The 13,894-nt window shown below is 40.7% G+C and overlaps 1 protein-coding gene across 4 annotated transcripts in view; it reads right to left on the reverse strand.

Moving 5' to 3' along the window:
* The window catches only part of plekhm3 (pleckstrin homology domain containing, family M, member 3), a 44,653-nt gene that overhangs the window by 8,444 nt on the left and 22,315 nt on the right, over window positions 1-13,894 (reverse strand). For all 4 annotated transcript variants that reach the window (XM_026144670.1, XM_026144671.1, XM_026144668.1 and 1 more), the window contains 3 exons: window positions 10,672-10,817; window positions 10,000-10,193; window positions 4,084-4,147 (listed from right to left, as the gene is read on the reverse strand). In XM_026144670.1, coding sequence (XP_026000455.1) covers window positions 4,084-4,147; window positions 10,000-10,193; window positions 10,672-10,817 — 404 coding nt within the window. The remainder of the gene's footprint in view (window positions 1-4,083; window positions 4,148-9,999; window positions 10,194-10,671; window positions 10,818-13,894) is intronic.

The following is a 13,894-nucleotide window of genomic DNA, read 5'->3' on the forward strand; positions in this document are numbered from 1 at the left end:
TGACGTATGTTGGATGTCAGTGTATGGATGGTAGAGTCTGTCTTCTCAGGAGATTCCCCTAAAATCCCCAGACTTCCAAGTAATCTTCTGGCTGAGCAGATGTAAGAAACGTGTTTCTCTGATGCTTTTATTTCTTTTTAGTTTAAAAATCCAACCTTAATGGCACAATAGAATACTTTACTCTTTAGTGACATCATTCTATTTATTTTCTACTAAGGCACACAGCGATAGTAGAAAAAAGATGATTTAGCCTCTTAAAGGATTAAAAATTAACCAAGCTACTTGATTTGCTCGTAGGAAACACACCTTGGCTTGCTGCGGGGACAAAGCCTCGAGCCCTTGACGTCATGAGAGGCACTAGACTGATCTTGCTGCCTTTGACAGCTTCGAAGACAAAAACAAGATCTGTGATCCCTCACAATCATCTGCTGTCTTGAAAGCAACTTTGGTGCATCAAGGCGACAATAAGACAGAATGAGTCTGCAACCAGTTTGTGACTGAATGTCTCAATCTGTTTGTGATTCATATGAATTACTTAGATTAAGAATCCAGCTACAAATTCATAGAACTGAAACAGAAATTCAGAAATTCCTCCAGCAATAGTCAGGTAGTTGGTGCGGGACAGCCATTTAACTGCAAAATGGCACAGGTGCTTCACAACTTTGCTTTTAAATAGGAATATGACCACAATACAAACAGTGGACAACCAAGTGAGATTGGACCTCATTGCTCCAAAGAGACCTCATGAGTGCAGACTCACACAGATTGCCAACATGTTGCACTCAATCTGTCTGCGTTTATAAGCTAGATGACAATTACTCACAAATCTAAAACTAAGCGTGACTGCAGTCAGCCAAGCAAGACCATTATTGTTTGTGACAGGTTGCCTCCTAACTGTGAACTGCCTTGCAATCTGGGCAACCAGTTGGTTGAGCAGGCAGCACCCTCAGCTACTTGCTGTCGGTCTGTCCCCCCCGTGATTGCATTGATAGTTGTGATCATGTGGCAGCTACCAATTCTAGTTGCAAGGAGGTTGCTGTCCTAATTTTACTCTAGTGTGGCTCTAGAGTGCCACTCGCACCGAGACAGACACCCCCTTACTTGACATGACTGACAGTAACCATGGACTATACGAAAAAAATAAATACAAAGACTTCCCCAATGTTGATGTGCAGGCCAGCATTAGCTACAGGTTATATTTCTGCTACACAACACACAGACGTCTAATGAAGTAACAAACATCATGGCAATCAATCATGGCTTAAAAACCAACAGTTTTACATACTGCATCTTCAAACGTATGCACACCATAAGTGATGATTGTTAAAGGGAAATCGCAACAGAGACAACAGAAGCCTTTAAAAATCTACATTTGTAGAAATTGTAATGGATCACAGTTTCTAAATTACCGCTAACCTTTTTTATTAGGAGTGTTTGGGACAACAAAAGCCAGATTTACCATGACAAGGGATTAATACAACTGCAGGTCTCTATGAAATAGGCTTTGATTGACATTTTAATCTCACAAGGAACAGCTAGATAGCAGCTGTGTTTTAATTACATACATTTTATCAACCTGCCCCATGGCATTGCCACTCAAAAACCTCCACAGACATCATAAATCGTCACATATAGTCTAAGAAACTGTATAGCGACCAGTATTAGCATTGTGCAATCTCTTAACAAAAATAGCTCTTATTATGTGGATTGCTTGAATATTTGAGGTTAAAGCTCCCCTTACAATTAAAGGCATGAGGAGAAATCTTCCGGAGAACATATAGCACTTCCTCAAGAGGCCTCTGTGTGCCTGGACAAGTGTGAGTGGAGAGGCATGCCTGGCATACAGGGAATGCCAGGGTGTCACTGTGGGAAGCCTGCTGTCTGCGTACACACAAGCATTTTTCTTTCCTAGAAACCATCCTTAAAGCAAGCAGAGGGATGGTGCAGAGCATCCTTAGACAAACACATATGGCTTCTACAAAACCAATGGGCCTCTAATAGGGGATATGGGTGGAGGCTATTTGTTGGGAGGTTTAAAAAAAAAAAAAAGACTGGTGTGTCCCGGGCTTTAGCCAGGGGAGTTGAGCCTTCACTGACCTCTGGGGTGGAACAAAAAAAGCCACGTTGATTAAGAGTGTCATTTTATTCAGGAGGCGAATCAAAAGAAACAAGCTTGTTAATATGGAAAACCAATTAAGAGGCAGAGTGCTCAAGAATCTGTGGGAGGAAGGGTGAGAGAGGGGGAGAGGGAGCAGTGCACTCTCTCCCAAAGACACACATTGTTGAAATTAATTCAAAATCCCCAGTTTAGAGTTTATGACAGAAAATCAGAGTTTAAGCAGGAAAAAGACACACACACACACACACACTCAACACATGTGTGCTGAGCGTGTGTGAGGCCAAGGCGATGTTTAGAAGAATGGAAGGATGTCACGCTTTGTTTTTCTGCCTGTTGATTCTGAATGTGACCAATTAGTGAAGCAGAGAGACACAGAGTGTGGGAGTGGAGGAGGAGGTGGTGGAGATGGAGGTGGAGGCGGAGGGGGGGCTCCAATCTCTTTCACCGTGAGAGTCTGTGGCCAAGCTCTGAGTAGAGCAGGATGAAAGAAAAAAAATGGGGCAGGGTACAACATAATGAACATAATGACAAACAAAAGAACTTTTCAGTCATTTGTGGTCGCTTTCCTCTGACCCCCCCCCCCCCAACTCAGTCCGGCAACTCTGTGCTAAAAAAGGCCGCAATAAAGAAAAAAATAAGAATCTATGCAAATCTCTTTAAAATCTCCTCATTGATAATTTCAAAAAGACATGACGACTTTTAAACTCATTCACAGATATAAGCGTTTGTAATTTAATGAGAAAATCTGGTGATTCACTAAAATGCCAAAGTCTCTTTGTTACTGCAGAGTAATAATGCAGAGTCATGAGGATAAGATGCCAGACCATTGTTTTCTCAATCTGGATACTTAAAGTCTCCAAATGAGGCTGCTGGAGGATATCACCCTTTCTTATCACTGTTATGACACGGACACTCGCCAAAGAAACAAAGGAAAGGTTGTGTTTACTTAAACGCAACACAACCTTTTGGCAAATCAGACGAAAAGAGGAAAACACCAATGTGTTAGTCACGTCCCTGTTTGCTGCTCTCAGCTGCAGTTCATCGACTCTTGCTGAGGTCTATTTTTAGTAGTGGATTAATACATATTTGCTGCTCTAGTAAATAGCTCCTGCGTTGGGAATTCAGTGTATGACTTTGGTAATGAATGAAACCCATCTCTGAGCCGAGTCGTATGAGCGGTGAACATGTGCAGACTTGATCGCTAAATGAGCTCCTTTTCACAGCTTCTATCTGCTATGACATTAAAATTTGCAAATGTTTGTGTGCTCTTGATAATAAAGGAACATACCTTCCAATGACTAAAGGAACAATGAATGAAGCATAAAAAAATAGTTTTTTCAAACACTGGTCACCATATTACGATTGACACAGACTGAAAATGTCATTTTTAGCATCATAATCTGTTTCTCTAACAGACACTGACAAACCAAATGCTGCTTTACTTGTTTATTTAAGTTTATTCAAGCCTATAATCTATGCTTTATGCCTTATTCTACGTTAAACCTTCAATTTGTATTCAAACACGAAAATACATAATTTAAAAACGTGGCAAGCAGCTCAGTTCAGCGCTGACATTTTAGGTGGCCTGTTGATGGACTGTATGCTTTCTTCTACTCAATTTTAAGTCTATTACAAACATTGTGGTTTAGTCAAATATACCACTATTGAACACAATCCAGAGTTTTAACAAAATATTAATGGGTGCTGAAATGATTTTGTAGCTTCCAGCTTCAAGAACACATTCTGAGTTTATCATATATCTGCAGCAGCAGAATCTATCGGCGAGCAGGAGAGCTGCGTGCATTTCCACAGATGGCACAGGAGTGGTAGCTTTTTTTGATTATTATTAGAGATACTTGACACAGAAACAGGACTGATCCAAGTCAAAGAGCAATGCTGTCACACAGAGTCACAGTTTATGCATCCTATTCTGTGTGCATGTAGCTCTGGATGTGTGCATGTACCTGCTGCAGGTCAGCCAGGGAGTATAGGTGGATGTGCTGTAGGAGGTATTCCCGGGGGAAAATCCTGTTGAAAGAACAACAACAAAAAACCATTTGTCCGTCACTTTCTATACAAACAGTTTATCAGGTTTAAACAGTGATGCTGATACTCCAACTCTTCTCTTTTGACCACGGAAAAAAGAGAAAATCTGGATTTAAAAAATGTTTGCTTTGTGATGAATCTCACAAAGATCATCCCACAGCAAGGTAGAGCCTGATGTTGTTTACACCGTGCATGAGAGATTTATGATACTTACATGCTACAATATACAAAACTGAGACGGGGTACCGGCGATTATACTGCTGACCCTTCAAAGTATTTAATATTAGTCATGTAGCATTTTGATGAATTATAAGATGCATGAATAAAACACACAGTATGCTTTGCACTGGAGACACTTAGAATCCTGCAGCATCATAAAAAAGCCACTGCCATGACATTAACCAACTATTGTTTATGTCATGGCAACAATTACTAGCATTACTGCACACAAACTGAATTCAAGTTAAATCTTAAACTGGCTTCTAATAAAACCATGCGAGGGAGTTTTACTGCAATACACTCAGTCATCTAAGTGTATAAATAAGAACAGAATGATCAAGCTCTGTGGGCCCATTATGAGCACATTTAATGTTTAACCACCAGCCATTCAGTGCAGTGATTGCTAAACAAAGTAATAATATTAATCTAGAGGCAAAAGCTTTCTCATTTCCTTCAGTAGTGTTTGACGAAACAGACGGCAGAGGTGTGGTGTGTGTGTGTGTGTGTGTGTGTGTGTGTGTGTGTGTGTGTGTGTGTGTGTGTGTGTGTGTGTGTGTGTTTGGTCCAACAATTTATTTTGGTTTGTTTTAGTTTAAAGTTGCTGGATGAGGAAATGTGAAATCTTTAAGATTAGAATTAGGTTGTGTTTAGTGAGAACATAAGACATTTAGCTGCAATGTTCAAGGTTACTGTGGGGGGCTACAGAGGGATTATGCCAACAAATGTCCTCACGAATCAGGAAAAACACACGAGTGTGCTATGAGGCCTCCTCTCAGACCTCTAAGAAGGATGGCACCACCTTAAATCATGTCTAAAGCTGTGCTGAGTGTCATTAAAACATAAGGTTGAGTGCATGGGTGAAGTAGACGCCTCATGGTGATAGGCACCACTGATAAACTGCTCTGTTTGGAACATTACCAATGGTTACCACATCAGCATTCATAGAAACGCGCTCTCTCTCTCTCACACACACACACACACACACACACACTGATTGTGTCGTCCATGTGCGGATGAACACACCCTCAAAGTGTGTGCTGATCTTGATAAAAAGACTTGAGAACTAATATGTTTTAGATTAGCAAGAGCACACACCAATTCATGTACACATATGTACACACATGCCAACAACTGACAGTATTTGTGCAAGACCTGATAGGATCTAATTCTATATTTTATTTCGATATCCTCTGGGCTATTTCCACTCCGACTGACACACCTTTTATTAAATTCTGTTATCCCTCAGTGATTATTATTGTGTACTGAAGGTGGGTCTGACCTGAGTAGGTCTGTGTACAGATGTAGGAAGAAGTTGTGCAAACGAGTATGTTCCTATGTGTAAGTAGTGGACAAACCAACAAATTACAACATGGAGCAAACAAAGCAGCATCTCGAGGCAAAAACAAGCTTATCTTTTAAACCTCTGGATGTCTTTTTATGTTGACAAAGTGTCAGGGAAGTGCTGATACAACTTACGTGAAGCTTTACATTTTTGTCCATCACACAGCCTCCTGAGTTACTAACGCAAGAACAGCAACCTGCACGTAACTCCATGACATCCCCACTGAAGTCAGGAAGGACATCACAATGTTGTATGTACAGACGGGAATTAAAGCACTTCTCAGACAAGCGTACTATCGATATGTTGATACGATAATGCCAGGCATTAGGATACAGAGATTCTATGTTACTTGATACAATGAAGGAAAATTATCTGTGTAACCAAAGATAAGCATAAGCTTTCACCTGTGGTCTGCATTTTACCCCTGTGAGTTTCTTCTTCTTCACCACAACTTGTTTAACTTTACATCACTCTTCACTGATAAGTGGCAGCACAAGGAATCATGAAATAGTGACTGGAACATCAAATCTATACGTGTTCTGCCATTTTGAGTTTATTTCAATGATTAACATATTTTAAGAGCAAACAATACCATTAGTTTTCCTAATCGTGTACAGACATTGGAAAAAGAACACACTGTCATGTCCACATGCAGTCCTGTGGAAAAAGTAAGCACACCCTTACTGCTTGCATACTTTATACTTTTATGACTGTTTATGTCTAAATTTTATCTACCATGTTTGTTATATATACATTTTTCTTATGTTTTTTATGGTATTGTTTACGTGTTACTGTAAGGTGACCTTGAGGGTCTGAAAGGCGCCTATAAATAAAATGTATTATTATCAAAAGAATACGTAGCAGCCAAGTGGTGCTAATCAAATGCATTTCATTAACTGATCATCAGAAAGTGTGATGATCTCTATAAAAGTAGTTTTGGCAGTTTGCCGGTCTGGAGCATTCAAGTGTGTTCAATCCCACAATCTTCTCAGGAGTGGACGTCCTAACAAATTCACCCCAGGGTAAGATCAGGCAACGCTCAGAGAAAATACAAAAGCAAGCTACATCTCAGAATTAATAAAATTAATTCTATTCAGTTTTATTAATATACTGTGCCAAATCATAACAGCAGTCGGAAGTCACTTTATGTTAGTAAACCACAGACCCTATAACAATACAGCAAAACCCAACAATCAGATCCCCCCCCATGAGCAAGTACATGGTGACAGTGGTAAGGAAAAAAACCCCTTTTAATAGGAAGAAACTTCTGGCAGAGCAAGAAGGGAGGGGCAGACATGACCAACAATTTAAAAAAAAGACTGTTTGGAAGGGTTGCCAGAAGAGAGCTGCTCTCGGAAAGCTTTGCTTTGGATCGCAAACTTGCATCTGAAGAGATGAAAGCAAAGTGGAGATGTTTGCTCATAATGCACAGCACCACATTTAGTGAAAATCAAACACAGCATATGAGCACAAACAACTCATACCAACTGTCAAGTACTGTGGTGAAGGGGTGATGATTTGGGCTTGTTTTGAAGCCACAGGACCTGGGCACCTTGCAGTCATGGATTCCACCATGAATACCTCTGTATACCAACGTAGTCTAGAGCAGCGGTCCCCAACCCCCGGGCCTCAGACCGGTACCGGTCCGTGAGTCGTTTGGTAAGTAGTTGAGGCTCAGGTGTGAAATGTATGGTTTTCAGGGTTTTTATCGGTTTTCAGCGTTATTTTGTTATCGTTTTTATCGTTAACTCTGTTTTCCTGGGTCTTTTCACGTGTGTTATTAATAAATCTTCTTTTTTCGGTACCGGTACTAGTTGTATTTTGTTGTATTTATCCGCGACACCTTAATTAAAGGCCGGTCCGTAAAATTATTGTCGGGCATAAACCGGTCGGTGGCACAAAAAAGGTTGGGGACCGCTGGTCTAGAGTCAAATGTGAGGCCATCTGTCTGACAGTTAAAGCTTGGCCAAACTGGGTCCTACAACAAGACAATAATCCAAAGCACAGACGCAAATCTTCAACAGAATCTCAGAAATAAAAAAATAAAATAAAAAATACAAATTGAAGAGTCCCAGTGGTCCAGTCAAAGTCCTTAGTTAGATCTTTACCTGACTTAAATGCTGTGTTGGGCTCTTAAGAGGATTGTGCATAAACAAATGAACCGGCAACTCAATATACTCAAGGCAACGCTATAAAGAGGAAATTAAGTGGGCCAAAGATTCTGGACTTCTTTAAGTTGCTTGAAGACGTTTCACCTCTCATCCGAGAAGCTTCTTCAGTTCTAAGGTCAAATGGTGGAGAGTCCCAGATTTAAACCTAGTGGGAGTTTCCCCCCACAGAGGGACAAAAGGACCCCCTGGTGATCCTCTAATTGCCTGAGCCAAGGTGGGAAACTGGGTGTGGGTCCCAATCAGCCAGAGTTTCGGGTGTGTTCATTGTGAAACCTGGCCCCACCTTATCATGCGAATTCCTGAGGTCAGATGGCCCAGGATGTGAGTGGGCGTTAAGGCGTCTGGGGAGGGAACTCAAAACTGGATTATAGATGGCAGAGAGTTGGGGTCGTAAACCATCGCCTCTGTTCAAAGATGGTCGCTCACAGTGGACATAGATGGCTTTTCTTTCCAAGCTCCTTTGACTACAATGACCTGGATGACTGAGAACCTTAACAGACATGGGCCAAAGATTCCTGTGCAAACCTCTCATAGTGTCCGAGAACCACTGCACAGGGCCACAAACACAGCTTTGAGGGCCCCGTGTGGTTCCTTGTGTGATTGTGTTTCCATAGCATATCTCTTCAGATCCCCTGAAATAAACTAATGACTACGGAAAGGTTTTAGCGCCATGGCCCTCATCAATCCTGCAGTGTTTGGAAGTGACGGGGCACTGGCCGGCACAAGCTAATGGGACAGAAGTAAACACAGAGCGCCACGATGCTGCTCGGCTTGACTACTACGGCATGACTGAAATGCTTTTTGGAAGTTGAGTTTGTGATCCCGATTTCCTATTTTAAAATGTTAGAAACAGATTTATATGAATGTTAGGCTTACATTGCATTATGGTGACTGTAGCATCCATCAAATCTAGTTTCTGCTCTAAATAATCAGCTAGGAAACTATAAGAAAACGCAGACTTGGGTTGATCACTATTTAAATTGCCCTATTAAAATATAAGTCATATTACAATTTCCTCTTGATTTTAAATGCAAAACTATTTATAGCTCACTTAATCAATGATCCGAATGCATATTTCAGTGTTTTTCTGCCCACTAACCAACTGATGAATCATGCATTTCATCTCCACATGTAAATATTTTTATAGACTTTCATCTTATTTGTTGCCAACATTAAAGTATGACAAATCTATGTGCTGCTTCTCCATTAGGAATGCTCTGTTAGTGAACCAGACCGGGGCAAGGAGCATCCATCACTGCACAGACAAGGCTTTCAGTGTGTGATCCCACTCACATAAACAGTCGTCCCCCCTGACCATCACACACATCGACATATACACACACAGACACATGTCTTTAATGTATAAACAGTCTATACACACACAAAGGAATGCATGCAGATAAAAGTTATGATAATATATACATATGGACTCAGACACACACATATGAGCATGTGCACGTCACGCAAGGAGAAAATAACAGTCAGTCATAAAGCATTATTAAGGTTTCTGATGTGGAACATTTATTTTTAAATAATCTCTGCATATTCATCTGAGCAGAGCTTCCTTAAAGGATCGTGTTTTGTCTCATGTTTTCCTCCTTCCTTTACATTTAGCCATATAACTTGATAAGCTTCTCGGTTAGTTCAAACAACTTAGCTCTTTCCTCCATAAACATGACATTTGACCACCTCCCCAGTTCTCATAATGATGAGTTTTGACAACTCAGGATATATTACATTAGAGTAGTTTCCAGGCTTTTCCGGGGAGAGACCACCCTCACTAACTTCTGATTCACAGCCAGTCATTTTTTTCTATAAGCTGGCCTTAAAAATGACAGAAACCACTCAGTTCAGAAAAAGGCTTCAAGGCTTTCTCTTAGTCGGCTTTCAAGGGGTGAAGAGTTAAGGCTGGGTCGGGGTATCGGCTTGTACTTGCATTTAAGAGACATTACATGAATTTAATTTTCTTGCAAAATTCTTCAGGTCAATCAGCACGAGACATTTCAATTTGTAAAATATTTGCGTACCTCCTCATTACTGCTCACATAAAGTAAATAACTGCTGGGCTACAGAAATGCATCTCAGTCCCACAGCGTTCATACCTTCGTCTGAGGTCCTCAGCAACGGTTGCTCGGCAGCTGAACAGGTAGGCCCGCAGTGACTGGAGCTGCTGACGGAGACGCAGGACTGTGCTCAGAGGCTCACAGTGTTCATACAGACAGGGGTTAAGCTGCTGGATGTCCAGCAGTGGCTCTTCATACACAAACTCCAGGAACTCCTTGGCCTGTTTGGACACCTGGAAAAGTTTACATTAAAATGACTGCATCAAAGACCACTGACATATGAGGGATAATCCTGAGCTCAGACTTTAATGCTTGACAAGATAGAACAAGATAAAACCTGGGTGGCTAATTTTATTTACCCCCCGCCCAGAGCTACAGTAGCCATTTTCTGCTTTTTCTATTAATTGCTAATAATGTGGGGGGCTGGAGTCAGTAAAAGAAGTATGGTTGGCTAGTTGAAAAATAATCCCATATTGAACACAAATCTAAGACCACGCTTTCTGGCAGTAGCTTAATATTTAGCGTACAGATGTGATAGGATCAATTTTTCTCCAGTACTTACTGGAAACCTGCAGATCTTTAACAGTAGTCTTACAGTATACTATAAGCTAAAACATGACAAGGCTTTTTAAGCCCCAAAGCCCCTCCTCTAATGATTCTGCATTAAAAATTTGTTTTTTCTTTCATATTTCTGTGTGTATGCTTTCATACCTTGTGCTTGCTGGTGTCCCAGTTGTGCAGCAGGCGTGCTGGGATGAGGAAAGAGTTGTCCTGATGGCAGCTTTGGCAGTAGTACCAGCCACTATAGTAACAAACCTTCGCCTTTCCTCTGGACAGACCAATGGGACGCTGACAACCTGAGGAGGAAGTCATTGATGAGTATATGTGTGCCTTCAAATTTGGTACTTTAGTGTGTCTGAATGCTATCAGGACAACTCAAAGTCACACAATTTGCTTTTCAGTCCCAAAACATTTTAATCCAAAAGTGTTTTTTTATTGTCTCTGACTCACATATCATCAAATTGCAGCTTCACTAAAGAGATCCATATCTGTAGCTGTATTTGTTATCATGGGCTAATTAGTATTGCACACACTTGGTGTTAAAAGTGCACTGAAGCAGACAAAGACGAGCCCTGAGAGAGAGCACAAAGGCTGTAATGCAAATTGGTTGGTGTTAATATGTATCGGTTTATTGCCCCACACTAAATGCCATGCTAATCCAGCCAAGTAAACCTGTAGATAATAAACAAGATAGCCTCTATTTGACAAGATGCTCTGACCCCGATAAGGTAATCCATTGGATCAGGAAACACAGATAATCAAACTTAAATTATCACCTTGCAGGTTTTATACCTCTGACAACCAGGCAGGCTTATATCCATGCCTGTTCACTCATAGTATATGTAGTGAATACCTTGAAAGCAATTAATGGGTGAGGACCAAAGATCAGTGTCACTCGGTTTAACCAAATGTGAAATATGGTCACAATCTCTTATCCATCCCTGAATTATGGTTACATAATGGTCAAATGTTTTTCTTGCAAAATAATAAATAATATGATGTCACAGTGAAGTGGACCTTAGACACAGTTCATGAACTTGTCGTTCCTTTTTTATGTTTTTTATTCTGACATTTTGATGTTGTGATGTTTTGAGGTTGTGTTATCTTGACAAACCAAAGCCACTCTGAAGACAACAGCTGCCTGCGAGTGATCGCAGACCTGGCCCTTGGCTTCAAACCAATCGTTCAAAAGGCATCCAGATCAGAAGCTGATTGCACACCGTCATTATAACTTGGGTCGTGCTGTGGTCCACAACCACCGTTTTCTTTAGTGTGACTAGGGCATAACAAAGTGGGTGTGTGTGTGTAGCTGTGTGTGTGGACAGACATTGTAGGGTGGGGCTAGCAAAACTGAAATAGTTGTTCATGCAAAGTTCATGCAGTGCCTGTGTTTGGAGGTACGCAAATAAACAAGCTCTTGAGCCAGACTTTCACTCTTTCACTCATTACACAACCGTTTGTCACATTTTGAATAAACACTGCGAGCAGCTTCCAGAGAGACTGCCTCCATATTTATGCCACAGTGGGTATAATGGGTGCTTTTTATCATGCTTTCCAGTGACTTTTCAAAACAAGTATAAAGCCACTGATGGTGTTCACAAATGTGTGTGGAATGATGATGAAAACTTCTTCTCTGTATGTTTGCTCAGCTTTGTAAAAACTTCATACACACTAGTTTGGTTCCTGTGCCTTTTACTGCTTTTAATAGAAGAATTTCATCTTGAAACGTTTAATACATTTGGTATTTTAAACTATATTTACGTTGTAGTGAAATATCTTTAAGCGTATCCACAGAGCCTAATGTAGTATGCACTACAGCAACAATATCCCTCTTGTTTTTGGCTGAGGGAGCCTGTGCTGATCTCCACTGCAACACAGAAACTCCTGAAACCACACATGCATTCTTCAGAAAGATGATCCTGATAGTTCCCATTTAGTGCATCTTCTATCCAAAATCTTCACCTCACTGATTTGAGGTAATCCCTAGATAACAGAATCCTGGTTCTCCCAGTAGCCACAACACAGCAGACTCCATTTACAAGGAGCTCTGCAGACCTAAAAGACCAACAGATTCTCTGCTCTATTCAGCCTGATAGCTTCCACACTCTGCTTTGTCTTCCAGGCTCTTTAAAGTTCATTCTTCACCCAAACACCCGGCCCTGCTCTCTGATCACGCGCACCCAAACAGTTGAGCGCTGAAGCAGTTCAACAGGTGTCTCTTATCGCACCATCTTAGCGGACACAGAGCCTGGAGGAAAACAGCAAATGAGGAGAGGCACAGAAGAAAAGATCCTGAAGATTGTTATCTAGGAAAACACAGGCTTAGGAAGCTACGGAAAAAAGAAAAGGAAAAACAGTGGAAGAGGGACATGTGTCAGCGTGTTTGTCAGCTCTGCTTTAACACAAGAAGCGCAGGCTGAATGAGAGGAAAACAGGAAAACAAAGACATAATAAGTAAAAAGCTATTGAGAGATGAGAGGAAAGAAGGGACTGCGTGAAAGAGAAGAGTAAGATCAAACAAGCGCAGATGATGGCAGACAATAAAGACAACTATCACAGACAATAATCTGAAAAAAGGCAGACAATGGTTCAATCAGCATTCAGAGCTGAGCTCCTTCTTTATCTAACCAAAATAAAAAACATATTAATTTGGGAGCTTCACTCACAAAAAGAATGGAAAACCAGGCCCAGCTAGTACTCCACTAGAAGCTTTGATTCTGAGATCAAAATAATCTTTTTTTTAAAATATATTTTACTATTCAGTTCATTTATTGCTTAAGTTTTCTTCTCCCTACCTTTAAGCCAGCTTTCTTCTGATTGGCTATTATTTAAAGAGCAAGTCAGAGAAGAGGACATCCACTCTCTCTGACATCACACAGAGCCAAACATAAAAAAACAAAACCGTCTGAAACCCAGTGTTTAGAGCAAGTCTGAGACCTGGGTTATTGCTCAGTGGGATTAATTACACATATGCCGACCTCAATATTTAAAAATTCTTGCCATATGTAATATGTAAGTGTATATATGACAGATAAGAAGAATAATGCGGCCTGACGGTAGGTGGAAAGTTCTAACATTTTCAAATTCTTAATTTTTTTATGCTTTGAATGTGATGAAATGCTAAACTTTGTCACTGTGAATCAAAGAGATTAGTAACGGATAAAAGAGAATCGTGAACAACTCTGTACAACGCTGTATCCTGTGGGACGATGTACCAAAGCTCACAAAGATCTGAACTACGGAAGAAAAGCTTCCTATAAGTGAGCCTATAAGCGAGTGGCCAGTGCAGTCCCTGGATGTCAATCCTTTTGCCTTTAATTAAAAATGTGAGTAAACCTTACAAAGTGATTTTCCATCTGTCACATGTATGACC

This window comes from Astatotilapia calliptera, chromosome 16 (assembly GCF_900246225.1).
Source record: "Astatotilapia calliptera chromosome 16, fAstCal1.2, whole genome shotgun sequence".
NCBI classification, from domain to species: Eukaryota; Metazoa; Chordata; class Actinopteri; order Cichliformes; family Cichlidae; genus Astatotilapia; species Astatotilapia calliptera.